The sequence below is a fragment of the Orycteropus afer genome, unplaced genomic scaffold (genome assembly GCF_000298275.1).
Source record: "Orycteropus afer afer isolate SDZICR_OR568_19922 unplaced genomic scaffold, OryAfe1.0 scaffold00048, whole genome shotgun sequence".
In the NCBI taxonomy this organism is placed as follows: Eukaryota; Metazoa; Chordata; class Mammalia; order Tubulidentata; family Orycteropodidae; genus Orycteropus; species Orycteropus afer.
The window spans coordinates 10,887,411-10,900,925 of record NW_006921635.1 but is presented as its reverse complement, the minus strand read 5'-3'; the positions used below and the strand labels follow the sequence as shown (position 1 = coordinate 10,900,925).

General features: G+C 42.5%; 1 protein-coding gene across 1 annotated transcript in view; it reads right to left on the bottom strand.

Moving 5' to 3' along the window:
• Positions 1–13,515, bottom strand: part of FBXW8 (F-box and WD repeat domain containing 8) — a 162,403-nt gene that overhangs the window by 40,057 nt on the left and 108,831 nt on the right. The window contains exons 6-7 of the mRNA XM_007938281.2: positions 8,266–8,462; positions 4,624–4,830 (exon numbers count right to left, since the gene is read on the bottom strand). Coding sequence (XP_007936472.1) covers positions 4,624–4,830; positions 8,266–8,462 — 404 coding nt within the window. The remainder of the gene's footprint in view (positions 1–4,623; positions 4,831–8,265; positions 8,463–13,515) is intronic.

The window sequence follows — 13,515 nt, the reverse complement described above, 5'->3', positions numbered from 1 at the left end:
TGGCAAACCGAAGTATGGGCTGGCCTCTGGCCTCTGCAATCCAAGGCAACCCCAGGCCGGCCAGAGCACAACCTCTCTTCCTGGTCCCTTCCTATCTGAGCAGATGACAGACCAGCCAGCTGCATTCGCTAGCCTTTTGAAAAGATTACATAATATGCTTTCCTTAAATTACTTGGTTTCATTTCCTTAGAAAACCATGTTTGTAAACAGAGTTAGGTCACTTAACAAGTCCCCATGGGTAGAAATCTGTGCGTAAAGCTGCTTTAACACTCCAATGCCAGGAACACAACTGGGGCTTGGGAACCATTTGGTGATGAACCATTTGGTGATGAGCACGTGAAGGGTTGGCTAGCCAGATAAACGAACGGATGAATCTGAACCATGATTACTCAATGCTCATACAGCCGTGGTGCCTGAAAAACACCACTGTGGCCATTGTGCACAAAGACACGCTCCGACTAAACAAAAACAACACCTCAGTCACAGTTCTGCAGGGGAGAGATGTCAGTTCCTGACGCAAATGAGATTTCCACGTTTTGGACTTTACCGCCTGTTTTTATCACAGTTAATCAATAATGACTATCATTAAACCCCAGTTCTGATTCAGGTACAAATGAAGATAAACCAAATCTCTGTTCTCCTACAGCCTTCATCTGAATCCTGGAGATAAAGGCCAGAAGCAGTGACACAAACCCCGGTGCGCATATAGTTCCAAGCAAACTCCACTGCTAATGGTCTCACGCTAACCTCATCACATGTGCTGGGGCAACTATGCCAGGCAAGGCACGGACACAGCCAAGACGCTGTCCTCACCAGCACAGCACCACAGTGCCCTGCGCAGGAGGCTGGTCAGGAATTATGACATCTCATCACGGCACAGCAGGTCAATACGAAAATGGCCCAGAGCCGCCAGGACAGGGCTTAACTCACAGAAAAGATACACACAATTCCATTTCTGAGAAATGCAGGTTTTGGAAACAAAATTCAAAATCATTTTGGGGGAAAAAAAAGGGCGGGGGGCAGGGAACCAGGTTAGCTGGTCTGAAAGAGCCTGGTGGAACCACTGAGACTATGGACCCTAGCTGCCCTGCAGGTCTGGAATTGAACAAAAGATAGGTGTATGAGTTGAACATGTACCTGAAGTAGATATACTCCTTGGAGAGAACAATCATGAGGGAAAGAAGGCCTGTTTATACACAGGGAGACAGTTCAGGGGGCAGGAGTGCATGGAGGGATGGACACAGGGAAGAGGTAACTATCGAGAGGAAGTAGGAGGGGAGCTGTTGCATTGGGGTAAATCATAGTCAATGTCATGAGACAAAATGTATGTGAACTGCTGTATAGAAAGTGAATTTGCTTTGTAAACTTTCACCCAAATCACAATTAAAAAAAAAAAACTGCATTCCAAAAAATGCAGGTTTTTCTGGGGAAGTTAAAATAATCCATGAAACGTAATCAGATGGAAAAGTTCTGCCTTGCAAAAATAGAGAAAGTGACACAGATGAAGTTTGGCATTTCTTAGGTCTGAGTGGGTGGCATTTGTGTTGGAGAAACATCTCAACCGAAACTTATTACCAGTTATTACCAACAGCAAACAGCCACCCACCACCCACCCACCCAAGTGTTTGGAGGTTTGGCGTTGCACCCACAAGTATATTTGGATGACTAAATGCTACTGTTAGCTTTCAATGGGATATTCAGACATACTTTTATAGTGAATTTATTTCTATTCTTAATTTTAAAACACCAGTGAAAAATGCCAAAAGTAACTGAATTTTTTAAAAATAAATTTTAATAAAATTCATGGATTAATCATTCTTATAATTAATGCTTCTAATTGGGCTGGAAATTATAAGAGGCATCCACAAAAACACTAAGCCTATACCTATATCTAAAGAACCCCCTTCGCCCTAATTTTGTACAAAACTTTTAACTGATTTCTCAAATACATCTACTATGCTTATATCACTGCAGCAATAAATCCTTTCAGATAAAGAGAAATGGGACTTGCCAACCAAACCAACTGCTAAAAGTCTATTCTGACTCACAGTGACCCTAGAGGACAGGGAGAATTGCCCCATAGGGTTTCCAAGGCCAAAAACCTTTACTTACGGAAGCAGACTGCCTCATCATTCTCCCATGGAGCGGCTGGTGGGTTGGAAATTGCCAATCTTTTGGTTAGCAGCTGAACGCATTAACCACTACACCACCACACCAAAATCCAAACCCCCTGCCATCGAGTCAATTCCAAGTCATAGTGACCCCCACTGCATTTCCAAGGTGGTAAACCTTTATGGAAGTAGATCACCCCATCTTCCCTCCACACAGTGGCTGGTGTTGAACAACCAACCTTCTGGTTAGCAGTCAAAAGCCTCAGGCACTGCACCACCAGAGCTCCTTAACTAGAATCCAAGATGCTTCGATTCTTTGAGTATTTACTAGGATGCAAAACCAGTGGCACCTACATAAATGAGATTTGACCATACAGGTGACTTTATATAAGGGAAATAAGACATTAGAATCAGACCAGAGGTCAGAGTTGAACTACATGTAGGTGAGAGTAGCAAGAAGCACACAATGGTAGTAAACTCTCTTGTGCCAGGCACTATGTTTAAAGTCTTACATATGGTTTCTTCATTTAATCCTGCAACTCTATGAAACAGGAACTATTATGATCCCCATTTTACAAATGGGGAAACTGAGGCCTAGACAGGTTTAAGTAACTTGCTTAAGGCCGCATACCTAGTAGGGTGGAATTCAAATGCAGGCAGTGTGTGGTCAGAGCCTGGTTCCTCACCAGTTCACTTTACTGCCATGTGGAGATGTCATGAGAGGAAACTGCCAGCAGAGTCAGAAGCAGGCACACTGGAGAAGAAACAAAACATAGAACCCTCATCCTTCTCCCCCCTGAGCCTATTGAAAGGGAAAAAGAAATTCTATAAATGAGGTTTAAGGCTAAGTACTTGGACTGTAGTCAGGATAGTAAAATGCTAAGTAGTGATAAAATACAGACATTATTCAAGGAACTTCAGTTAAAACTTGCCTCCCTGCTTCCAGCTCAAAGACTATCAAAAGACCTTTTTATGCACCGTTGGTGAGAATATAAACTTTAATGCAGCCTTTTTGGAGAACAATTTGGCAATGTCCATCAACATCTTCAATCACATACTGCAGTGAAGTAAATTACTTGGTATGGCTTTTCTAGACATGTTGTTGTTGTTGTTATGTGCCGTTGAGTCGGCCCCGACTCATAGCGACCCCTCCTTGGTTTCTGAGGCAGTATCACTACGGAAGTAGGATTGCCCAACCTTCCTTCCGAGGAGTGACTGGTGGGTTTGAACCGCCAGCCTTCTGGTTAGCAGTCGAGTGCTTTAGCCACTATGCTACCAGAGCTCCTAGACATAAGTCTTTGTAAACTCCATGGTGGAATTTGCTGTGAGCAACTAAGGAGCTCCTGGTTGTAAAAGTTATCCACCTGGGATATCTCTTTTGAGCAGTGGTACAAAGCAATGTTCTGGGAAGTTTGCTCTCTCTCAGGTGCTTAGAATTCTGATGTTATGAGTGGTTAGTTTGGTCACTCTGCCAGGCTCAAAAGGAGGCATCCTAGAGGCAGAAGAGGTCTCTCTGACAGCTGGCTGAGAAAGACTTGCTGCTGAGAGAAACGTGCTCCTGAGAGACACATGCTGCTGAGAATGACATGCATTGCTGAGAGAGACACCGAGCATTTTTCCTGAACTTGAATTGTAGCCTGGTGCTTCCCTAATAAACCCTATAATCTGTGAGTTCTGTGTGGCCACTGCAGTGAATTATAGAACCCAGCAGAAAGGTGGTGAGTGCTGCAGGAGGAAAAGTTGGTGTTGGGGTTGGTAAAAGGGCTGGAGGGAGGAAGCATGTCTGGCCTCGCAGGAATAGGCCTTGGGCAACTGATGGTGATTCTGTCTTACTCTTATGGGGTGAAAGGAGGTCAGAATTTGACGCCTCCTTGCCCCTTTAGCACATACCCTCCGACCAAGCACAAGTGCCTGGCACAAGAGAGTTTACTACCATTGTGTGCTTCTTGCTACTCTCACCTACTGATACTGATTAGAATATCAGTAATTCTAAGGATTTATTACGTTGGAGGTTTTCTTACACAAGGACTTTTGCAAGTTGTAATATTTCCTGTGGCACTGTCTGTAATAGCCCAAACAGTAGAAGTAGCCTAAATGTCCACCCGTGAGAGGACTGGCTGAAAATGAACAATCACTATGGGTTATAAGCATATACTGGAATCCTGTGGAGTAGGAGCCTGGTGTACACTGATAGGGAATGCTCTCCAAGGTATACTATTGAGTAAAAGGTCAGGCGCAGAACAGCGTGCATCCTATGATCCCATATGCATTAGGTTTTTCTGGAAGGATATGTGAAAAACATTAATAGCCTCTTTTGTGGCACAGGGCTAGGGGAAGGAAGAAGAGAAACAATTACCTTTCATTTTTACATCCTTTCGAAATGCCTGAACTTTTTACCATTCTGATGTACTGCCTTAGTGTACCCAGAGAACATCAGAGAGCTTTAAGTTTTTAAGCCTTCTAAAAAAACCTCTAGGTTCTTGTTAAACGTGAATCTTGCTAGCTTTTATACCTTGTTTCCTTCGTACACCCATCCCAAACTCTTCACGCCAAAAGCAACTTGGGTGGCTGAGACATCAAGACATGTGACAGGCTGGCCGTAGACATAATGCAGGGTTCTGGCAGAGTCTTCAGCTTTTAGCAGGTAGACCAGATCTCCAGCAGTGGCTATTGCCACAGGGTACCTTTCGGTATCTGGAACTATTTCAAGGTAGTCAACCTGTGAAAGGATGAGAGTTGTTTAATTCTTAAGGTCTCATCAAAAATTCATCTTGACTTGGTCAAAAATATACAATTGCTCCTACACATTAATGACACAAAGGGACAGGGCACAGAACATAAAACACAAACAGCTCTGACGTAAATGAAAAGATACTCATCATAAGAGAAACAAACACTCCTAGTAAGAGAAATATCAAGTAAAAATTCATTGAGATACTATTTTCACCTGTCAAACTGGGAAAGCTCAAGATATCTGATAGCACACTGGGCTGGAAGTAGAGGGGCACTGCCACATTTGTGGATCTAACTTATCATTCATGGGATGTAAATTGTTTCAACCTCTATAGAGGTTCACCTGGCAACACTTACCAAAATGTCAAAGGCATGTGTGCTCTGGTCCAGTAAGTCTGCTTCCAGGAATCTACTTACAAAGAGAATCACACACACGCAAAAGGACTGCATACAAGGCCATTCACTGCAGCATTACTTTGTCATAGCTGAACATTGGACACCTAAACATCCAAGTTTTCCTGGTGCAAATCTGGTAGACTTGGATAAAAAGCAAAAGCAGGAGCATCACTGCTTCACCTCCACCAGGAGGGAAGGGACTAAGGGACTAACTGAAAAACATATAGTACGTGTAAACCATGGAATGCCACACAAAGAAAAACACGTGAAGAAAGTCTTTATAAATGGAAGCAAATGAAATAAATTCAAGGATAAATTTGGGGCGGGGGGAAGCAAGGTGAGGGCCAGGATTCAGTGCTGACCAGCGTGTAGAAAGTGCAGAGGAAGGTTTCATGTACTGTACTTGGCTTGTACCTGCCTCAATGTGCTAACAACAGCTGCCTTCAGAGGGAGACCAGTTGTAGGGTGAAACGGAAGGGAGATTTCTCACTATACACCTTATGTCTTTTAATTTCTGAACCAAGAGAGTGGAGTGTAGTAACTGTTGAAGAAATTAAGCATAATTTTTTTAATAAAAAAAGGAATAAAATAAAAAAAATAACAAAATAAAATTTACTTGGCTACAAATGAACAAAAACTGTATTTATAACCCCAAAAATGTTTTGCTACAGGCTAAATATATCTGTGCTACCTGCCCTCCCATGGCTTCAAAGCTATGCGGTGACTGCAGAGAGTCCATTTGGCCACCCAAGGGTAGGAAGGTGTTTCTGTTCCACCACGGTACTCAAACAGGCGTTATCTCTACACTTCTCTAATTGGCCTGGTCCAAAGAGTGCCCTTCAACCGGAATTTGCTTTTATATACCTAGAAGGGGCCCATATCCCCCAGTGCAGTTCACATCCCCCATAAGTAAATTAGGAGAGTCCAAATGCTGAAGGTGGGCCACACTCTTTAATTATGAAAACCCACAGAGTGAAAGGCCAGCGTTCCCCTGACGATGTGCCAAATGAGCTCAAAAGCCTGAATCCTGAAGTCTATCCAGAAGAACTCAGGGTATAGACATCTGGGTGACTCTGCTAATCCTTGGTCCCAAAAGGGTGAGTGGCAGGCAGGCTGCGTTCCAAACTGTGGACCCGTCACAAAGGATGGATGTTCTAGGCTAGTATTACAAAGCCGGGACCACTGCCACAGCTACTCAGGGAGTGTATCTGGAGACAACAAAAATGGCTCAGCTCTCCAGGCCAGGGGGTGCCTTTTCCAGGGATACTCAGTGCTCTGTGGCCCCCCCTTGCCCAGGACAAGAATACATACAAAGCATTATCAAACACCCTCCTGCAATGACTGTTTGCTCCCCTTCTGCTCCTATTCTAAAAATCATGCTTTATTTTCCTATAGAGACATCCTCAGTCTAGGCCGTGACTTCATCCTCATGTTGGAATCTGACAGACTAAGAGGCTCAGGTTGAAAATGGCTGCGCCATTTGCTGGGAGCTGCAAAAGGCTTCCAAGAGCTGCTCAGCTGTGTCAGGAGTCCCTGTGCTGCCAGAGCGGGACTGGAACGTGAAGGAGCTGTCTGAGCTCCTAGAATGTTGCTGGTCTACGGAGTTTCTTAATCCGAGACCTGGTAACAAGCACTGGCGTAGTATTGAGGACAACCAGAAGTCATTGCACATTCCCATTTTTCTAATAAAACCCCAGGATGAGACGACACCATCAGGCAGCTCTGGGGGACACTACACCCTAACTGCAGAGGCCTGGGCATTAAAGGGGCATGCTGCTGGTGGAGGTGAAGCAGTGATGCTCCTGCTTTTGCTTTTTATCCAAGTCTACCAGATCTGCACCAGGAAAAGGGAAAGGAATAATAGGGATTGGTTTCAAGTCAGGCCATCAATCCATTATTTCAATGTTGACTTTTCTGCTCAGTCTCCTCTTGGTGCCAAAAGCAAATTTATTCAAACTAAATCCAAACCCAGCACTGACAGATCAGAGCTTTCTTCAACTACTTTCTTTCATACTAGCTCATGTTGAGAGCTCTGCGTCCTAACAAGGCAGGTACCACCAGCTGAACTCATAGAGTCCTTAAGGCTGGCTCAGCTTCACACCTCATACCCTGGGACACAGCTACCCAATTAACACTCACTTAAACCATTTTCAACTCAAGAGTTACTCTTAATTCCAGGTGAGAAAATCTTGGGGGTGAAGAAGTGTAGGATGGAAACCTTCCTTCCCATATGGGCTGGGATGACACCTCTGAACTCATTTTCACTTATCTATTTGGCTAGAAACTGGGCTCAGATTTCCAGGGGTGAATGGCCATCATGTTAGCCTGAGCCACCGAGGCCCATAGTGATGAGAGGCAGGCCTGAAGTCAGCCCTGAGGTTTGAATTACAACTTCTTAGCAAGTCAGTTCACAGCTTTGAGCCTATTTGCTTCTTGGTCAACCTAGAACGAGAACTGCCATTGTCACAGGGCTTTTGTTAAGACTTAAAGGAGCCTTGGTGGCACCCTGGTTAAGTGTTTGGCTGGTAAAGGTCAGCAGTTCAAACCCATCAACAGTTACATGGGAAAAACACGTGGAAGTCTGCTTTCCCACACATTACAGCCTTGGAAACCCTATGAGGCAGTTCTACTCTCTCCTATAGGTCACTAAGAGTAGGAATGGACTCAAGGACAACAGGTTTGGATTTTTTGGTTATGAGATTTATGGATACAAAGCCCACAGGAAGCCAGGAGCGAACAGGAACTGCTAACATCATTACTATTTATTTCCATTGTTGTTGTTGTTGTTGTTTGCCATCGAGTCGGCCCCGACTCATAGCGACCCCTCCTTGGGTTTCCGAGGCAGTATCACTACGGAAGTAGGAATGCCCAACCTTCCTTCCGAGGAGTGGCTGGTGGGTTTGAACTGCCAGCCTTCTGGTTAGCAGTCAAGTGCCTTAGCCACTATGCTACCAGAGCTCCTTTTATTTCCATTAGACGTAGAGATTCTCAGAATGCAACATAAAATATCAGACTAGGAGCTCACCAATTTCTGAACTTCAAATTCTGCAGCTATATGCCAATATCCTTCTTCATTGGGGCCCAACATTATGACATCAAAGGCCGAAGCCGTGGCAACAGTCGCATCATCTCGGCTGAGGGCCAGTGCCTGTATTCTTGCATCATGCTCAAAACGATGAATCGGATACTTTCCAGTCTGTAGATCCCAAATATTAAGAAATCCTGTGTAAAAAGAAACAATGCCAGTAACAATTTTAAATTCACTTAATGGACACAATTATAAAATAACAATCATGCAATTTATAAACCAAATTAAAAGAAAAATGACAAACTGGTTATAAAACAACAACAACAAAAAACCCTTGTACTTGTATCACCTATCACCAAAGACTAATTTCCTTGAAATAAAATATTCCTAAGATTCCATAAGAAAATAACAGTTGAAAAGTGAGCAAAGGACCTGAGCTTGCAGTTCACAAAGAAGAAACACAACTGATATTTAAATATGTGGGGAGAAAAAAAAGTAAAACTTCACTCACAATTAGAAAAATACAAATAAAAACTGCAATATGAAACCATTTTCGTCAGACTGACAAAGACAGAAAAAAGGACACACTTTTTATTGTTGAGCATAGGGAGCAATAAGCCCTCTCTTTCATCCTTTTATTTTTTTGGATTTCAAAAAATCATTTTATTGAAGGGACTAATGCACAAACATGAACCCTAGCCTCCACCACCACCCTGAGATCAAAAGAACTAGATGGTGCCTGGCTACCACTGCTGACATGGATCACAGCAGGAAGTACCAGACAGACTCGGAGAGAAACGTGGAACAAAACTCAAAATATCAAAAAAGAAAAAAAAAAAAAGACCAGGCTTAAGGGTCTCACAGAGACTAAGGTCCTTAGACACACCTGAGGCCTAGGGCTCACTCCTCTGGGTCAACTTTCAGCCCAACAGTATGCCTCTAAGGTGAAAAGTAACACCAGGGAGGTAAGTGCTCGTTAGAACAGCCAACCACATGAGATCAGAAGGGCAGCAGTGACCCAGGGATAAAGCCGAGAAGGCAGGAAGGGACAGCAAAAAAGGACGAATGGAAACAGGAAACACAAGGAGGAAGTGGAAGAGAGCTGTCACACTGTAGGGATTGCAATCAATGTCAAGAAACAAAACGTGTATGAATTGTTGAATGGAAAAGCAACTTGTTCTGTAAACTTGCACTCAAATCTCAATAAAAAGTTAAACAAAAAATTATTATTATCATTTTTGTTCAATGTATTGTTTATGGGGGAAGGAAGCTTTAAAATTATTATTATTAAAAAAAATTTTTTTGGAGGGGGTGGTAACAGGCGCTCTTACAACACTGATGGGAGCACAAATTAACTCACCTACTTTGGAGGAAATCTGGTCATATTTACCAGATTAGAGATGCATATACTCTTTCATACAACAATATACATACATATATACACATAAAAGTATGTACAAAGATATCCACTGCAGTACTATCAATTATATGAAAAGACTGGAAGCTATGTAAGTGTTTATCAATACAGACTGGTTAAATAATGGTACTTGCACAGTTTGGCATTTGGAACAAAATCAGCAGTTAAAAAGAGAGAATGAGTCAGCCTTCTATGTAATGTAACCTGTATGAAATGATCAACAAAATATAATGTTAGATTGAAAATAGTAAGGTATTAAACAGTGGTATAGTATGCTATGCTACTTTTGTGTTGTTAAAAATACACACACACACATACACACACAGAGACTATCTTGGAAGAATATATAAGACACTAGTGTCCTTGACTGCTCTCTAAGAAAAGAAAATGGGAGAAAGGGACACGAGTAGAAGGAAATTAACAGTATATTGTATATTCTAGATTTTTTTCCCCAAAAAAACCATCTTTACCAAAAAGATAGATTAAAAAAAAAAAAAAGTCTGTATGTGACAGACTCAGAGAAATGGGAGTAGACATAGCAAATGCTGAGTGGCTTTAATGTATGGAATTCTTAGTTCATGCTTCTGTTTATCCATTCATTAATGCGACGAAGAATTACTGAGCACCTATTATCCCAGGCCAGGCTCTGGTCTTGATGCCAGCAGTACCTGAAACCAGGTGGCGTCTAGATTTTTACCAAGTTTTTACACCTTCCTTGCCCATGCCAGCCTCTTTTAGCAGTAGTGCTTTACCCTGCACAACTCTGAAATGTGAACTGAACTATCGCCACATACTTTTTTTAAATTCTGCTTTTACACCATTCTCCCCAGCACCATGAATGCCGCTACCTGTATCAACCCCTCTTAAGCTTGCAGACCACCCTCTCCCAAATGTCTACAGTGATTCTCCCAGGGAGGTCCCAGAGCAGCAGCATCAGTAGCACCTGAGGGCTTGTTAGAAATGCACATCCTCTGGCCCAGAAGCTCTGGGAAAGTGTGCTGAAGTTTGAGAACCAGTTGTTGTGAGGTGCCGTGGAGTTGGCTCCAACTCATAGCGACCCGCTGTGCAACAGAAGGAAGCACAGCCCAGGCCGGCGCCACCTTCAAAGTCCTTCTACGCTTGAGCCCACTGCTGCAGTGCCTGGGTCAGTCCATCTCACTGAGGGTCTGCCCCTTTTTCACTGACCCCCACTTTCCCCAGCATGGTATCCTTCTCCAGGGACTGGACCCTTCTGACAACATGACCAAAGTCAGTGAGACGAAGTCTGGCTATCCTTGTTTCCAAAGAGCATTCAGCCTGCACTTCTTCCAGGACAGATGCGTTGGTCCTTCCAATAGTCCATGGTATTTTCATTATTCTTTACCAACAACACGGTTCAAAGACATCAACCCTTCTTTGGTCTTCTTTATTTATTGTCCAGCTTTCACATGCATGTGAGGGTACTGAAAATACTATGGCTTAGATGAGGTACACCTCAGTCTTCAAAGTGACATCTTTGCTTCTTAACACTTTAAAGAGGTCTTTTGCAGCAGATTTGCCCAATGCAATACAGCATCTGATTTGTTGAGTGCTTCTTCCATGGATGCTGATTGTGGATCCAAGTAAAATTAAATCCCTGACAACTTCAATCTTTTCTCCATTTATCATGATGTTGCTTATTGGTCCAGTTGGGGGGATTTTATGTTGAGATAGAATCCATACTGAAGACTGTAGTCTTTGATCTTCATCAGTAAGTGCTTCAAGTCATCTTCACTTTCAGCAAGCAAGATTGTGTCGTCTGCATATTGCAGGCTATTAATGAGTCTTCCTCCAGTCCTGATGTCATGTTCTTCATACAGTCCAGTTTCTTGGATTATGTGCTCATAATACAGATTGATTAAGTGTGGTGGAAAGATACAACCTGGACGCCCTCCCTTCCTGATTTTAAACTATGCAGTACCCCCTTGTTCTGTTCCAATGACAGCTTCTTAGTCTGGGTACAGGTTCCTCTTGAGCACAATCAAGTGATCTGGAATTCCCATTTTTCACAATGTTATCTATAACTTGTTATGCCACACAGTCAAATGCCTTTGTTTAGTTAATAAAACACAGGTAAACATCTTTCTGATATTCTTTGCTTTCAGTCAGAATCCACAGACATTAGCAATGATAGCCCTTGTTCCATGTTTACTTCTGAATCCAGCTTGCATTTCTGGAAGTTCCCTGTCAATATATTGCTGCAACTGTTTTTTAATTACCTTCAGCAAAATTATACTTGCATATGATATTGTTTGATAATTTCCCCATTCTGTGGGATCACCTTTCTTTGGAATAGGTACAAATATGGATCTCTTCCAGTCAGCTGGCCAGGTAGCTGTCTTCCCAATTTCCTGCCATAGACAAGTAAGTGTCTCCAGTGCTGCGTCCATTTGTTGAAATATCTCAATGGGTATTCCAGCAATTCCTGGAGCCTTGTTTCTCACCGATTCCTTCAGTGCAGCTTTGACTTCTTTCTAAAATACTTTTGGTTCTTGATCATATGCTACCTCCTGAAATAGTTACACATGTACCAATTCTTTTTGATACAGTGACTGTGTATTCCTTCTGTCTTTTGATGATTCCTGCATCATTCAATATTTTGACCATAGAATCCTTCAATATTGCAACTCAAGGCTTGAGTTTTTTCTTCATTTCTTTTACCTTAAGAAATGCTGAGTGTGTTCTTTCTTCCCTTTTGGTCTTCTAACTCCAGGTCTTGGCATGTTTCGTCATAATACTTTCTCTTTTTGAGCTGCCCTTTGAGAACCAGAGGCCTACAGGAATTCACACTTTTCTCTAGGAAACATAAACGTATCTGTCTTTGGAATGTCATTTATTCTCCTTTCCTAACCAAGTAATTCTTTTATTACTCCCATCTACTAAGCTTCCTCTTTCCCCTTAAAGATTTACCCAAGAAAATGGTTGACCTCCTGCATCATGCTGCATAATGTCCTCTTCCAAATGACTTCATTATCCAGAGTTCACTGAGAAATATGGTAATACTCGGGTTTCAGTCATGTGGATTCAAACTCAGCCCTACCACTTGCTTGCTGAAGGCTTTGGAGAAGTTACTCAACATCTGTATACCTGTTTCCTCATCTGTAAAACTGAGGATGGTAACTCAGGACTCTTGAGCAGATTTTAAAAAGATAAGCCATACCCAATGCTGAAAGTAGAGCCATCACTTTTCCCTCTTACTACTACGTGCTCTGTAGCACGGGGTTAAACAAGCATTCAACTCTGGCAACAAAGCTGCATTTCTCTCTGCTCTACATCCAGATCTATCTCCTGCACCTACTGCCCAGGACGGATAATGTCTTTCACTTTTCTTCTCTTTGCAATTCATCTTCTCTTTTTTTTTTTTGCTTGTACTTTGTCTTTAAACATAAATGCTTCAAATTTAGGATTTTACTATAAAATTTAGGAATTTACTGTAGCATTTGGCACTAAATAAAGAATTAGAAGAAAATAACTCGTTGGGGCAGCTTAGCTGTCTGTAGGGTAAGTAAGTGTTATGAACAAAAAGCAGAGATTCAGATTCAGATGTAAAACAGTGTGCTCTCCTTAGATCTCTGCTGAACTTGGGGAACAGGCAGATCACAGAAGGCCACACAGAACATTTCCCTGGCAAATATCTCAGCAAAGTGTTTTCATTCTGACCAAGAAGGAACATGCCAATGGGGCTACATACTAAGTGGGGGAAAAAAAAAAAACCGAACTCACTTCCGTCGAGTCGTTTCTGACTCATGGCGACTCCACCTTGGGTTTCTGAGGCAGTAGCTCTATGGAAGTAGATTGCCCCATCTTCCTTC